General features: G+C 42.6%; 1 protein-coding gene across 1 annotated transcript in view; it reads left to right on the top strand.

Moving 5' to 3' along the window:
* The window catches only part of LOC108713448 (vesicular glutamate transporter 2), a 21,321-nt gene extending 5,795 nt beyond the window's left edge, over window positions 1–15,526 (top strand). Inside the window, exons 3-12 of the mRNA XM_041589712.1 lie at window positions 84–202; window positions 8,169–8,283; window positions 9,968–10,055; window positions 10,144–10,230; window positions 10,346–10,488; window positions 11,431–11,580; window positions 13,474–13,606; window positions 13,796–13,906; window positions 14,202–14,329; window positions 15,159–15,526. Of these exons, the coding sequence (XP_041445646.1) occupies window positions 84–202; window positions 8,169–8,283; window positions 9,968–10,055; window positions 10,144–10,230; window positions 10,346–10,488; window positions 11,431–11,580; window positions 13,474–13,606; window positions 13,796–13,906; window positions 14,202–14,329; window positions 15,159–15,482 (1,398 nt within the window). The 3' untranslated portion in view covers window positions 15,483–15,526. The remainder of the gene's footprint in view (window positions 1–83; window positions 203–8,168; window positions 8,284–9,967; window positions 10,056–10,143; window positions 10,231–10,345; window positions 10,489–11,430; window positions 11,581–13,473; window positions 13,607–13,795; window positions 13,907–14,201; window positions 14,330–15,158) is intronic.
* Window positions 15,527–16,287: the final 761 nt, after the last annotated feature.

Here is a 16,287-nt window from a genome sequence, read left to right as displayed (position 1 = left end):
ATTGTCGTTGAAATATATTTCGAACCTTATTACATATGAAATTATAAAAAAATGGAATTGTATTTTTATATTTTTTTCTGCAGGAAGCCAAATTTAATTGGGATCCGGAGATCGTCGGGATGATCCACGGCTCGTTCTTTTGGGGTTACATAGTGACTCAGATCCCAGGGGGATACATTGCATCCAGATTAGCAGCTAACAGGTACGACAGTTGCGGAGGGGAGAAGTGAGATGTGGCAGTTGGTGAGAATTCAGCCTTCATGTCTGTCCCCCAGGACTTGGCTTTATGAAAGGCTCAGGCTGATATTTATATATATATCTATGGGCTACTGATTCAGTCATTGGGAGATACCATTGTACGAGGGGTTGATCAGGACAGAGATACAGACATTTCATGGGTTGATTCACTGTATAAAACGCGACGGTTACAGTTTCGTTTTCTTGCTCTCGAGGCTGATTATTATAAGATTATTAGGCTCATTATAATGTCTCAGTTTAAACCACAATCTACTTTACGGCTGGAGCTTGTTGCACAGATACTAATAATAATGATGACTGACAATATCTAATAATTATATAATTATAATGAATTTCTATCTCCTTCTCTTTGTTGTTCAATTATAATCCCCCCCCACTTCATGTTCTCATTTGTGTATGTACCCCCCCTTCCACCCACACCTCTGTTTTGTCTTTTCATTCTCTCTATCTCTCTATCCACCTATATAATTATCTATCTATTTCTCTATTTCTCTATCATCTATCTATCTATCTATCTATCTATCTATCTATCTATCTATCTATCTATCTATCTATCTAATCTAATTATCTCTCTATTTATCTCTCTATCTATCTATCTATCTATCTATCATCTATCTATCATCTATCTATTAATCTATCTATCTATCATCCTTTCTAATTATCTATTTATCTATCTAATTATCTATCTATTATCTATCTATCTATCTATCTATCTATCTATCTATCTATCTATCTATCTATCTATCTATCTATTTATCTATCTAATTATCTATCTATCTATCTATCTATCTATCTATCTATCTATCTATCTATCTATCTGTCTGTCTGTCTGTCTGTCTGTCTGTCTGTCTGTCTGTCTGTCTATCTATCTATCTATCTGTCTGTCTGTCTGTCTGTCTGTCTGTCTGTCTGTCTGTCTGTCTGTCTATCTATCTATCTATCTATCTATCTATCTATCTATCTATCATCTATCTATTAATCTATCTATCTATCATCCTTTCTAATTATCTATTTATCTATCTAATTATCTATCTATCTATCCACCTACTGTATCTAATTATCTATCTATCTATCTGTTTCTCTATCTATCTCTCTCTCTCTCTCTCTCTCTCTCTCTATATATATATATTTATATACTTTGCTGTGTGTATAAATCCACGTTAAGCTGTGATTACTGAAATCAGCCAAGGAATATAATTGTATAATGGGTGTGAAGATCTGGTATCACTTCATTGTATATGACAAAAACATATATTTAAACATTAGATTTGTACCAGTAATAAGGGGGTTCTCTTTGTGCTCCATGAAGTAGAATCAGGTATGAATTTAAGTGGAAAGGCAAATTGCTGATCGTGGAGCAATGAGAGGGAGCTGCCATTGAAAAGGATGAGAGTCTATTCCAGATGGTGCCACAAGAGCTCACACCTTGGTTACTATGGCGCTGGGCAAGCTCTTAGGCAGCCGGGATGTGATTCCTCCGCTTAATTAGATCTGCTGGGAATTCAGGAGACATTCAGTGCGGTGACCTCTGTGTATTAATCCCAACTTAATATTCACTGCCTCCCTGGGAAGGGATCGGAGACACCGGCTCTGTGTCTGTCGGAAATGTTCTTCTGATTCCAGAGATAATGTCGTTATATCACCCTCCAAAACCCCCTTATCCAGGAAAAGGGACTTCATTATTAGCCATCATTCTCCTTAAGGTACAGCCACTTGGCCATACAGAGAGGCTGGAACCCAGTTTAATAAATGAGGGATGTCCTTCAGGTGTTGCTGAACTACAACCTCTGACTTGTCTGTCTATGGGGAAGTCTGAGGCACAGCAGAGAAACCAACATGGCAGCTCCTACTGGACTGAGGATTTAGTGATGCTGATGCTACAAACCAGCAGTGCTGAATGAGCCTAAGGGACAATTAACATATCTACACCTATTATTCCTTAGCTGAGGGTTATTCCCTTATGTTTTAGATTTTGGAAGCTAATTTTAGGCTCAACAAGTTTAATTGAGGGTGCGTTGGGTTTGAATGTGAGACAAGAATGTGATTGGACTGTGAACTAAAATGGACAGGTATGTCCTTAAATGACCTTGTAGCCCAAATCCCGCCCCTTCACCCTATTGGACAGTTATTCCATTGGTGACCACTATCCAACTATTAGGAATTGGTAGCGTTGGTCATATGATGGGACCATATTTATTTGGTAGTGGGAATCTTCTGTGTTAATGATGAGTTTTAGAACTTTGCCTTCACATATATATTTATATATAAATATGTTTATTAATGGATTCTGTGCAGAAAAGAAGAAGCAGGTTCACCAGTAACAGCAGTTGGGTATTAGTTACTATCAATGTTTTTTCCCCCAGGCCATTTGTATCAGTTACTCAGATGTTCTGTCTTTCCTCAACAAGTGATGAGCGACGATTATTTGCCTCCCTCTTTATCTACTGAGTCTGACACCTTATACCTGTGTAATATTATAGGTATTGGCATATTCCAGTAACCCCCAGAACATGTAGCAGGGTGACACCCCAATGTTTCTATATATCTGTAACCTTGTTATGAGCTTAGGGGGCCCAGTCTGAAGGTCAGTTAGGGGGAGATTTGGGGTGAGTGTTTATTTGTACCCTGGGTACCCCTGGAACTATAGCAGGGTGACTGTTACCCCAATGTTTCTATATATCTGTAACCTTGTTATGAGCTAAGGGGGCCCAATCTGAAGGTCAGTTAGGGGGAGATTTGGGGTGAGTGTTTATTTGTACCCTGGGTACCCCTGGAACTATAGCAGGGTGACACCCCAATGTTTCTATATATCTGTAACCTTGTTATGAGCTAAGGGGGCCCAGTCTGAAGGCCAGTTAGGGGGAGATTTGGGGTGAGTGATTATTTGTACCCTGGGTACCCCTGGAACTATAGCAGGGTGACACCCCAATGTTTCTATATATCTGTAACCTTGTTATGAGCTAAGGGGGCCCAGTCTGAAGGCCAGTTAGGGGGAGATTTGGGGTGAGTGATTATTTGTACCCTGGGTACCCCTGGAACTATAGCAGGGTGACACCCCAATGTTTCTATATATCTGTAACCTTGTTATGAGCTAAGGGGGCCCAGTCTGAAGGTCAGTTAGGGGGAGATTTGGGGTGAGTGTTTATTTGTGCCCTGGGTACCCCTGGAACTATAGCAGGGTGACACCCCAATGTTTCTATATATCTGTAACCTTGTTATGAGCTAAGGGGGCCCAGTCTGAAGGCCAGTTAGGGGGAGATTTGGGGTGAGTGTTTATTTGTACCCTGGGTACCCCTGGAACTATAGCAGGGTGACACCCCAATGTTTCTATATATCTGTAACCTTGTTATGAGCTAAGGGGGCCCAGTCTGAAGGTCAGTTAGGGGGAGATTTGGGGTGAGTGTTTATTTGTACCCTGGGTACATTACATTGCCATTCTATGTTTGTTACAATCACATCCATTTAGACTTTACATTAAAGTGTAATTTTATGTCGGTTCCTCTTGGCTCAGACAATGTGAAATAGAACCAGTCAGACAGGACAGACCTCGCTCTCCTCTCTAATGTGTAATTACTCATTCATTAATTAATTTGTCTTGGTCAACATATACAATCAGTATCCCTAGACGGATCAAGAATTATTTTCTTATCATGAAAATCTATTTATGCCTTAAACAAAAGAGAAAATCTAGTGAATCTGAAATCACTTGTTAATGTCGTTGCTACTGAAAGCAGAATTTGTCTTTCCTTGTTCTCTGCACTGCTGGTCCTGACTACATGTACCAATGTAGCGCTTCTAAGCTCCCCTCAAACCACAACGTATGTGACCCGCCTGATGTAGTGGAACTACAACTCTCATCAGGAGGAGACAGCAATGCAAGAGTGCAAGAGAACTGCCAAGGCAATAGGTTGGGATGAAATAATAACAAATGCGATTTATAGACACAATGGACTCCATACTGGTGTGCTGGAAGCCTTAATGGGATAATAACCCGGGATTGCACGTAATTAGGACTCACGCCATTAAATGAATAAACAGTAATAAACCATTTGTATGGAACGCTGTCACACAAGCTGTAGTTACTGCAAATAAGCGCGACAGAGAATTAAGGAGCTGGAAATAAATGAAATTACCCAGAATCACCCGTCTGGCACCTGCTAATACACAACCTGCCGCATAAATTGACTCGTCTCGGTGTCGCCTGATTGGCACTCGCTGCTGCACATTCACTTCTGGGATTTCTGACACTCACTCCCTTGTTCGCTGCCTGAAGTCATAGATACCGTTGCCTCCTCTCCCACTGTCTGGCCTTCAGGTGAAAAAAGGGTTAATTGCAATGTTCTGGGCAACAATCTTGTAATGTTAATATAATTAACTAAATGCACGAAATCTGCAGAATCCAATGCAGGCGGGAGCTGCCATTTATAATTTGGTATATTTTAATGGATCCCTGAAACAGAGGCTGAGCACATTAGTAGAACAGATTTCTGATCAGCTACAAAAAGAGCTGGAACAAGAATCCTGTCAATGTTTGCTGAGACTTTAGTGCAACAATCGCAGAAAGGCTGTAGGTTGTGATACACTGATATAAAGTGTCACTGTTGCTGCCAGCGATATTGCCCAATGTTCTCCCTCTTATCATACTGTCTCCATCTTGTCCTACTGTCTGTCTCCATCTTGTCCTACTGTCTCCATCTTGTCCTACTGTCTGTCTCCATCTTGTCCTACTGTCTCCATCTTGTCCTACTGTCTGTCTCCATCTTGTCCTACTGTCTCCATCTTGTCCTACTGTCTGTCTCCATCTTGTCCTACTGTCTCCGTCTTGTCCTACTGTCTCCATCTTGACCCACTGTCTCCATTGTGCCCTACTCTCTCTCCATCTTACCCTATGTTTTCTATCTTGCCGTAATGACTCCATCTTGCCCTACTGTCACCATCTTGATACACTGTCTCCATCTTGTCCCACTGTCTCCATCTCTTGCCCTACTGTCTCCATCTTGCCCTATGTTCTCTATCTTGCCCTACTGTCTCCATTTTACCCTACTGTCTCCATCTTGCCCTACTGTCAACTTTTTGCCCTACTGTCAACTTTTTGCTGTACTGTCTCCATCTTGACCCACTGTCTCCATTGTGCCCTGCTGTCTCCATCTTGCCCTACTGTCTCCATCTTGTCCTACTGTCTCCATCTTGTCACACTGTCTCTATCTTGCCCTACTGTCTCCATCTTGTCCTACTGTCTCCATCTTGTCCTACTGTCTCCATCTTGTCCTACTATCTCCATCTTGTCCTACTGTCTCATCTTGCCCTACTGTCTCCATCTTGTCCTACTGTCTCCATCTTGTCCTACTGTCTCCATCTTGTCCTACTGTCTCCATCTTGCCCTACTGTCTCCATCTTGACCCACTGTCTCCATCTTGTCCTACTGTCTCCATGTTGTCCCACTGTCTTCATCTTGTCCCACTGTCTCCATCTTGTCCTACTGTCTCCATCTTGCCCTACTGTCTCCATCTTGTCCTACTGTCTCCATCTTGCCCTACTGTATCTGTTTTGATCTACTGTCTTCAACTCAACCTAATGTCTCCACCTTGTCCTACTGTCTCCATCTTCCACCACTGTCCCTCTCTTTCCCTGCTGTCTCCATCTTGCCCACTTTATTTTATCCATTTTGTAACCTGCTCAGAATCCATCTTGTTTCATGGTCTCCATGTTGCCTTCTCCCTACAATAGTTGTTGTTGCAGGACATGCTAATGACAGACCGGCCTCAGAGACCCAGAATAAATCTTCTTTGTTGTCCTGGGGCTGCAGGTAATAAATACATGAGGGGCTTCTCTGGGGTCTGCTCCGCTTTCATAGTAGATTCAGCCGCCACACTCAGCTGGTTGCCTCCCATACGCTGCCTGTGCTCTCATTGAGTCTCTAGTAATATAGACATTTGGTTGATTTAATGAATCACCCAGGGATTCCACTCAATATTCGCAGGACTCAGATGTGGCCCAATAATAAATGAAAGCAGGATTTTTAATATATTAGATTAGAAAGCAAAAAAAAAATCCATGTTAGCATATTATTATATTATATGAGCTCACGAAAACAACTACTGGGCTAATCGGCATCAGACCCGCGCCAACGGGAAATCTTGTGCGTCTTCATTCGGAAACTGCAGACGGCACTCGAGGTGTTAAAGGCAAAGTTTGCCCGATGTAATCCCTGAACATCCACAGTTTGTTTTATTTAGAATTCATTCTTTATCATGCCTGATTGACACTTAAATTGGAAGGACATTTCAATGCAGAAATATTATCAATTGGATGTAATTCATTCATGCATTTTATATTGTATGTCCAGAATGCAAAGAGAAAATATATAGTACAGGTATGGGATCCGTTATCCGGAAACCCCTTATCCAGAAAGTTCTGAATTACGGAAAGGCTGTCTCCCATAGGCTCCATTATAATTAAATAATCCAAATTTTTACACATTATTTCTTTTTTCTGTGTAATAATAAAACAGTCGCTTGTACTTGATCCCAACTAAGATATAATTAATCCTTATTGGAGGCAAAACCAGCCTATTGGGTTTCTTTAATGTTTATATGATTTTCTAGTAGACTTAAGGCATGAAGACCCAAATTACGGAAAGACACGTTATCCGCAAAACCCCAGGTCCCGAGCATTCTGGATAACAGGTCCCATACCTGTACTACAAAAGAGATTTCTATTTGATTTGATTTTAAAATGTTTTAAATGAGGACAATGCTTATTGTGTGCCAAGAACATTCCTTCTCTGTATATTTGTATTTATACATATGGGAGGAGGAGGTGCCATATTGATTCCCTTAGACAGTACAGTATGAGGGTATAGCTTATTGTGTGCCCAGAACATTCCTTCTCTGTATATTTGTATTTATACATATGGGAGGAGGAGGTGCCATATTGATTCCCTTAGACAGTACAGTATGAGGGTATAGCTTATTGTGTGCCCAGAACATTCCTTCTCTGTATATTTGTATTTATACATATGGGAGGAGGGAGGTGCCATATTGATTCCCTTAGACAGTACAGTATGAGGGTATAGCTTATTGTGTGCCCAGAACATTCCTTCTCTGTATATTTGTATTTATACATATGAGAGGAGGAGGTGCCATATCGATTCCCTTAGACAGTACAGTATGAGGGTATAGCTTATTGTGTGCCCAGAACATTCCTTCTCTGTATATTTGTATTTATACATATGGGAGGAGGAGGTGCCATATTGATTCCCTTAGACAGTACAGTATGAGGGTATAGCTTATTGTGTGCCCAGAACATTCCTTCTCTGTATATTTGTATTTATACATATGGGAGGAGGGAGGTGCCATATTGATTCCCTTAGACAGTACAGGATGAGGGGTTTGCAACTTAAATTGAGTGATATATTTGTATGTGTTCAAGGGAAAATAAATCCCGCAGATGTATTTCTCTATAGTAGCAGCAGACACAAGGGAACGTGGTGTAACATCGATATTTTTACCAAGTGCCCGTGGGTAGATGACGACACAGTGTTGAAGTCTCATGGGGATTGGCCAGGGACGGGGTGTAGAGTTATAATAAATGGGAGCAGATTACAGACATTTAAAAGCAGAGCTTGTGTTAAAGGCACAGTACAACATTTAATCCGGGAACTACAAGTCCCAGCATCCTCCTCTCCAGCCTGGAGACATTCCCTGTGTGCTGGACAGTTGTCACTAAGGCTGGGGGAGTCAGTAAGGTCCCCCCAATGATTACACCTATGGACACCCATCCTTCCCCTGTGCATAGGAGGGTGAAATATACTTTTAGGGGTCCCTGGGATATAATGGTTGAACCTGATGGACATGAGTCTTTCTCATCCTATGTTACCAGTAAAATAAATCATTTTCTTGACTTTTCAGGGTGTTTGGTGCTGCCATTGTCCTCACCTCGGCTCTGAACATGTTGATCCCGTCAGCAGCGAGGGTTCACTATGGCTGTGTGATGTTCGTGAGGATTTTGCAAGGGCTCGTGGAGGTAAAGGGGGCACAGCCGGGAAATGTACATTTAGGGGAACAGTCCTCCTTCTTGTGACCTGAATGTCTCTAGACTCTCGCCAGCATCCCACTGGGTGTCCAAGGGCCACTGGGGCCCCCAAACCTGCTCAGGGGCCACCGCAACCCCCTCTCTCGACCCCTTCCCCCCACACACATCACCATGAATGAGGTCAGGGCAGCAGGGGAGGGACAGTATTTACAGGTAGGAATCAGCTCTGCGTTGGTGGGGCCACCGGGTTTTTTTCCCATTGTCTTTCCGGCCCAATCCAACCTTTTCTCTTCCCTTATGACTTAATTTGCTTATTACACTGCCCACACTATACACACTCTGTACAAACACTACACTGAGGTCTCTTGTATATCTATTCTCCTGCCATTGACTCCATTATGTGAGATTCAGACCTTAAAGGGATACAGTCATGGGAAAATCAGTTAATAGAGCCGCTCCAGCAGAATTCTGCACTGAAATCCATTTCTCAAAAGAGCAAACAGATTTTTTTATATTTAATTTTGAAATCTGACATATTGACATATTGTTAGTGTCCCAGCTGCCCTCAGTCATATGACTTGTACTCTGATTAACTTCAGTCACTCTTTACTGCTGTACTGCAAGTTGGAGTGATAACAACAGAACAATGGGAAGGTAACCAGATAACAGCTCCCTAACACAAGATAACAGCTGCCTGGTAGATCTAAGAACAACACTCAATAGTAAAATCCAGGTCCCACTGAGACACATTCAGTTACATTGAGTAGGAGAAACAACAGCCTGCCAGAAAGCATTTCTCTCCTAAAGTGCTGGCTCTTTCTGAAATCACATGACCAGGCAAAATGAGCTGAGATGCACCTACACACCAATATTACAACTAAATACACTTGTTGGTTCAGGAATGACATTTTATATTGTACAGTGAATTATTTGCAGTGTAATCAGTGAAATATAAACTACACCATAAAAATCATTACCAAATCCCTTTAAAGGGGGTGTTCGCTTTTAAATAAACTGTTAGTATAAGGTAGAGAGTGATATTTTGAGACAATTTGCAATTGGTTTTCATTTTTTATTATTTGTGGTTTTTCAGTTATTTAGCTTTTTATTCAGCAGTTCTCCAGTTTGCAGTTTTTGCTATCTGGTTGCTAGGATCAAAATTCCCCTAGCAACCATGCATTGATTTGAATGAGAGACTGGAATATGAATAGGAGAGGTCTGAATAGAAAAATGAGGAATCAAAAATAACGATAACAATACATGTGTTGCCTTACAGAGCATCTGTTGTTGAAATGGGGTCAGTGACCCCCATTTGAAAGCTGGAGAGAGTCAGACGGAGAAGGCAATTAATTCAACAACTAAAAAAAAGAAGACCAATGGAAAAGTTGCTTAGAATTGGTCATTGTATAACATACTACAAGTTAACTTGAGGGTGAACCACCCCTTGAAAAAGTATATGGAAGCAAAACCAGGGCTGGTTTTGTGATTGGAGTATTTGCAGCAATGCCAGTTTCCAAGGCTTTAGCAGAATGTTTTCTCTGATGTTGCCATTCACTGCCAGGCTCCCCCTAGTGGTGGAAAGGAACACAACGATTCCTCTATCTCAGCCCTTTATAATCCATTTAATAAGAATTATTGGTGTGAAACCTCTAATCAACAGCTTTATCCTCATTAGGGTGTCAGTTACCCAGCATGCCATGGGATATGGAGCAAGTGGGCTCCACCTCTGGAAAGAAGTCGCCTGGCAACAACGTCATTTTGTGGTAACTGTCCCGTTGTACTTACTACCCTGATTACTACCTACCTATGGTCTTCAGTCTGGCCATGACTATGTCTTTGCCTTTTTCCCAGGATCCTATGCAGGAGCTGTAATCGCGATGCCATTGGCCGGGATTCTTGTGCAATACACCGGTTGGTCGTCTGTGTTTTACGTCTACGGTGAGTGACCTGTTTCCTCCTCCTCCATCATCATCATCATCATCATCATCATCATCAATGGACCTGCTTTTCATTGGTTAGTGATGGCTCTTGTATGTCTGGTATGTGAGTGCAGGATGTTTTGGTCTGGTCTGGTACCTCTTCTGGATCCTGGTGTCCTATGAAAGTCCAGCCAAGCACCCGACTATTACTGACGAAGAACGAACCTACATAGAGGAGAGTATTGGGGAAAGCGCAAACATTTTGGGTGCCGTAGAGGTGAGACATTTACTTTCATCTGGTCTTTATTGTTTTATAGTTCAACTAATTAAATCTGACCCTTTCTAGAAGGAGTAGGGGCCCAGACTTATGTGGCCTGACTGTTACCCCAATGTTTCTATATATCTGTAACCTTGTTATGAGCTAAGGGGGCCCAGTCTGAAGGTCAGTTAGGGGGAGATTTGGGGTGAGTGCTTATTTGTACCCTGGGTACCCCTGGAACTATAGCAGGGTGACTGTTACCCCAATGTTTCTATATATCTGTAACCTTGTTATGAGCTAAGGGGGCCCAGTCTGATGGTCAGTTAGGGGGAGATTTGGGGTGAGTGTTTATTTGTACCCTGGGTACCCCTGGAACTATAGCAGGATGACACCCCAATGTTTCTATATATCTGTAACCTTGTTATGAGCTAAGGGGGCCCAGTCTGAAGGTCAGTTAGGGGGAGATTTGGGGTGAGTGCTTATTTGTACCCTGGGTACCCCTGGAACTCTAGCAGGGTAACTGTTACCCCAATGTTTCTATATATCTGTAACCTTGTTATGAGCTAAGGGGGCCCAGTCTGAAGGTCAGTTAGGGGGAGATTTGGGGTGAGTGTTTATTTGTATCCTGGGTACCCCTGGAACTATAGCAGGGTGACACCCCAATGTTTCTATATATCTGTAACCTTGTTATGAGCTAAGGGGGCCCAGTCTGAGGCCAGTTAGGGGGAGATTTGGGGTACTCCTGTAGAAGTAGGAAAACATTATACAAAGTACGTTAATTATAAATAGTAATTGTTCTACCAACTATAATCAACTCGCTTCTCTCCAGGGCCAACCTCACAATCAATAATATCCAGTTTAAAGCAAAATCTAATTCCCCATTCCCTTCTGGGTCTTTATGTCTATTGACTCGCTGATTATTTCTAATGTGTGTGATCAGCGCTGCGTTTGCTGTTTCAGAAATTCAAGACTCCCTGGAGGAAGTTTTTTACCTCAATGCCGGTCTATGCAATTATCGTTGCAAACTTCTGTAGGAGTTGGACATTCTATCTTCTCCTTATCAGCCAGCCAGCTTACTTTGAAGAAGTCTTTGGATTTGAGATCAGCAAAGTAAGGACCCTGTATATTTCTTCCATAGCTGACTCCAAGCCTCCCTATTTACTCATATGAAAAAGTTTGGGAACCCCTCTTAATTCTTTGCAGTTTAGTTTATCATTGGCTGAGCAACTTCCTTTTATTATATAACTTGCCTTATGGAAACAGTAGTATTTCAGCCGTGACATCAAGTTTATTGGATTTACGTACAGAAAATATGCAGCATAGCTAATGAGACAGGTGCATAAATTTGGGCACCCCAACAAAGATATTCCATCAATACTTAGTTACAAATGTAACAGCCTCTAGACGCCTCCTATAGCCTTTGATGAGTGTCTGGATTGTGGATGTGGCTATTTGTGACCATTGGTCCATACAAAATCTCTCCAGTTCAGTTAAATTTGATGGCTGCCGAGCATGGACAGTCTGCTTCAACTCATCCCATAGATTTTCCATGATATTCAAGTCGGGGGACTCCAGAATATTGTACTTGTCCCTCTGCATAAATGTCTTTGTAGATTTCCAAGTGAGTTTAGGGTCATTGTCTTGTTGGAATATCCGACCCCTGCAGCGCAACTTCAACTTTGTGACTGATGCCTGAACATTATCCTGAAGAATTTGTTGATATTGGGTTGAATTTATCTGACCCTTGACTTTAACAAGGGCCCCAGTAGTCCCTGAACTAGCCACACAGCCCCTGAACTAGCCACACAGTCCCTGAACTAGCCACACAGCCCCTGAACTAGCCACACAGCCCCTGAACTAGCCACACAGTCCCTGAACTAGCCACACAGCCCCACGGCATGATGGGACCTCCACCAAATGTGACAGTCGGTAGCAGGTGTTTTTCTTCTTCCGCCATGCAAAGCGCTTTTTGTTATGAGCAAATAAGTCAATTTGTGTCTCCTCAGTCCAAAGCTCTTTGTTCCCAAATGCCAGTGTCTTGTCTAAATGATCTTTTCCATACAACAAGCGAGTGTGTTTGTGCGAGTGCAGAAAGGGCTTCTCATCCCCCTGCCATACACATGTTCTTTGTGCAAATTGTGCTGAATTGTAGAACGATGTACAGATACACCTGCATCTGCAGCAAGATCTTCTTGTAGGTCTTTGGAGATGATCTTTGGCTTGTCTGTAACATTCTCACAATCCTCCGCATATGTCGCTCCTGGATTTTTCTTGGCCTGTCAGACCTGGGTTTTACAGCAACTGTGCCTGTGGCCTTCCATTTCCTCATTCCATTCCTTACAGTTGGAACTGACAGTTTAATAAACCTCTGAGATGCTTTTTGTGGCCTTCCCCTAAACCATGATACTGAACAATCTTTGTTTTCAGATCTTTTGAGAGTTGCTTTGAGGATCCCATGCTGTCACTCTTCAGAGGAGAGTCAAACAGAAGCACAACTTGCAATTGGTCACCTTAAATACCTTTTCTCATGATTGGACACACCTGCCTATGAAGTTCAAGGCTTAACGAGCTAATCCAACCAATTTGGTGTTGCCAGTAATCAGTTACATGCATTCAAATTAGCAAAAAATACAAGTGTACCCACATTTTTGCACAACCAGTTTTTTCCATTTGATTTAATTTTATACAACTGAATACTGCTTCACTAAAAATCTTTGTTCAGAAAACACCCCAGTACTCAAATGTTCCTGGGACATGAAAGACATATCATTGTTATCTTTTTTGTTGAAAGTGGAGTAAATTATTATGAGCCTGAGAGGGGTTCCCAAACTTTTTCATATGACTGTATTAGGTACCTATCTAGTGTTACCAATCCCTATTTCTGTAGGGAAATGAGAGAGAGCAGACAGTAACCCTTCCAACACTTTCCTCTTGTCTCTGACTGTATTTTCTCCTTTGGTTAAACCCCAGCTTTCCAGTGTGTGACTGTGTTTTGTCTCATAGGTGGGGCTTTTGTCTGCTGTTCCCCATCTGGTCATGACAATTATTGTACCTATTGGAGGACAAATTGCCGACTTCCTTAGAAGCAAAGAAATTCTCACAACAACCACGGTCCGAAAAATTATGAACTGCGGAGGTGAGTCATCAAACAGATAATGGAAAAATTTAAAGGGGAACTCCATCTGAAAAACAGAAGTCAGTACTCCTCCTTGAAATGCTCTTGATATCCTTCTGGATTTTCTCCAAAGCCCGCATGTTTTTAGGGTATATGGCAAACTCTTGCTTTAGATGATACCACACTGATGTTTTTGTTGGTACTTTGCAGGATTCGGCATGGAAGCTACCCTACTGCTTGTCGTTGGCTACGCCCACAGCAGGGGTGTTGCAATATCATTCCTGGTCCTTGCAGTCGGCTTCAGTGGATTTGCTATTTCTGGTAATAAACCCATGTATTTAGCTCATCTGGGCTTAGTCAATTAGAGGGGAGGCCACGCTGGGTCTTCAGACTCAAGAGGCAGAGGGGAGAGCACTGACTATGGTCACTATGTTATCATCTATCACATCTTTAGAATCCACGAGGATGTCCAAATAGCTTGGTCCTGTTTGTTGCAGATGACTGGATCTAACTGGAGCAATTGTCCTCTCAATATCTCACCTACCATTGCACCACCCACCCACCCACAAATATACACAACTAATGAAGGTCTTGTCGTTCTTCTCGTTCCTTCCAGGCTTCAACGTTAACCACCTTGATATTGCTCCTCGTTACGCCAGCATCCTAATGGGCATTTCCAATGGCGTCGGCACCTTATCTGGAATGGTTTGTCCCCTTATCGTTGGAGCAATGACCAAGCACAAAGTAAGTTCGTGTGATTGTTCCCTCCACATTGAAGGTACCTTTGTCATGACAGATGAAGGTCTGCAGATCTGCTTTTTGGTTGTCTAATTCATCATCAATATTATTGAAGTTGAGTTGATCAGATCAGAAGGCTGATTAGCCAATATCTCCCATGTGTTTGGGGTCAACCACCTGCAGGCTGGCACTACTCATCTCTATTGATCAGATTGCTGGTGCAGTCTGGCCTTACATGAGGTTGGTACGGTCTGGACTTACATGAGGTTGGTACAGTCTGGACTTACATGAGGTTGGTGCAGTCTGGATTTACATGAGGTTGGTGTAGTCTGGACTTACATGAGGTTGGTGCAGTCTGGACTTACATGAGGTTGGTGCAGTCTGGACTTACATGAGGTTGGTGCAGTCTGGACTTACATGAGGTTGGTGCAGTCTGGACTTACATGAGGTTGGCGCAGTCTGGACTTACATGAGGTTGGTGCAGTCTGGACTTACATGAGGTTGGTGCAGTCTGGACTTACATGAGGTTGGTGTAGTCTGGACTTACATGAGGTTGGTGTAGTCTGGACTTACATGAGGTTGGTGTAGTCTGGACTTTACATAGCAGATGACATTTGACCAGTCAGATGGGAATGTTACCCAGGTAAGTTAGTGTCTGATACTAATAGGGTTATATACTGGCCTGGTCTAGCATCCCACCAACATTCTAGCCAAGCAACTATGGGTTTTGTTGTTATTAATACTCAACATTTATGATCTTCAGCTAATTTTTGTGTGTTTCTGGTTTATTCAGTCCTCCCATTAATCCATCAAACCCCTTTAATCCCTTCTTCAGACAAGAGAGGAATGGCAATATGTCTTCCTGATCGCTGCTCTCGTCCATTATGGCGGCGTCATATTCTACGGAATATTTGCGTCCGGAGAGAAACAGCCGTGGGCCGACCCCGAGCAGACCAGCGACGAGAAGTGCGGTTTCATCAACGAGGACGAACTGGCAGAAGAAGCCGGGGATATCAGTCAAAATTACATCAATTATGGCACCACCAAATCTTACGGGGCCACAACGCAGATGAACACGGGTTGGCCGAATGGCGGAGAAGAAGGCGTTCAAGGAGATGGACAGGAGTCTTTCCATTACCAGGAGGAGAACTACTCATAACAAAGCTCCACATTTCTAGATATATATATTTATTTTTCTTTGTAGTGTCTGTGATGAATTTCGTTGTGGTTGTTTGCACAAAAAGCCGTGGCGTGACCCCGTCAAGCACACACATCAGTCTTGCTTGGGAAGCAAGCTCCATCTCGTGACCCATTGTTACCTTGGTTACGTGTCTCCATCCCATCGGGATTTGCGTTAATTGGTCATTGCCGCCTTTAATACAGGAGCCGCGCGCCCCCCTCTAGTAGGTCAGAGCACAATGAGCAGAGCACATCCGAATCTTCCTTAGGCAGCAGAGGAATTCCTTCTTTCTAGGAGACAGAGGCCACTGTCGCTGTTGGTTACGAGGTAACAACACAGAGTTTTATTCTAAACCCTAGTCGATGATGATGATGATGATCCACCCAATGACTCCAACCTAACAATTTTTTTCTCCAAGTTGGCTCATGTTGTGAATCTCAGACAGGCGGCAGGAGCAAATAGTTGTTCTGGGTGAGTTCACGGTTGGTGCAGAATAACATGGGTATTTTGGAGCCGGACCAATAACGTTCAGCGGACGGAACAGGGGAAATTTTTAATATCTCTGGGTGTATTTTTTGGAACACCGGCCATTTTGTATTTGTACATCTTTATATATACATTTGTATCATTCATATCAGTTCCCTTTTAGAAATCAGAGTGGCCATATGCCCTTTAGTCTCCCTGAACGCCACCCCATTGGCAGCAGTAATGGTGGCCCTGCCCTCTCACGTTCCGTTTATCTTATTGATCAATGATCTCGCTTTGCATTGATGTCAAGGTATCT

This window comes from Xenopus laevis, chromosome 4L (genome assembly GCF_017654675.1).
Source record: "Xenopus laevis strain J_2021 chromosome 4L, Xenopus_laevis_v10.1, whole genome shotgun sequence".
NCBI classification, from domain to species: Eukaryota; Metazoa; Chordata; class Amphibia; order Anura; family Pipidae; genus Xenopus; species Xenopus laevis.
The sequence above is the reverse complement of the archived record's forward strand: the minus strand, read 5'-3'. Positions and strand labels throughout refer to the sequence as shown.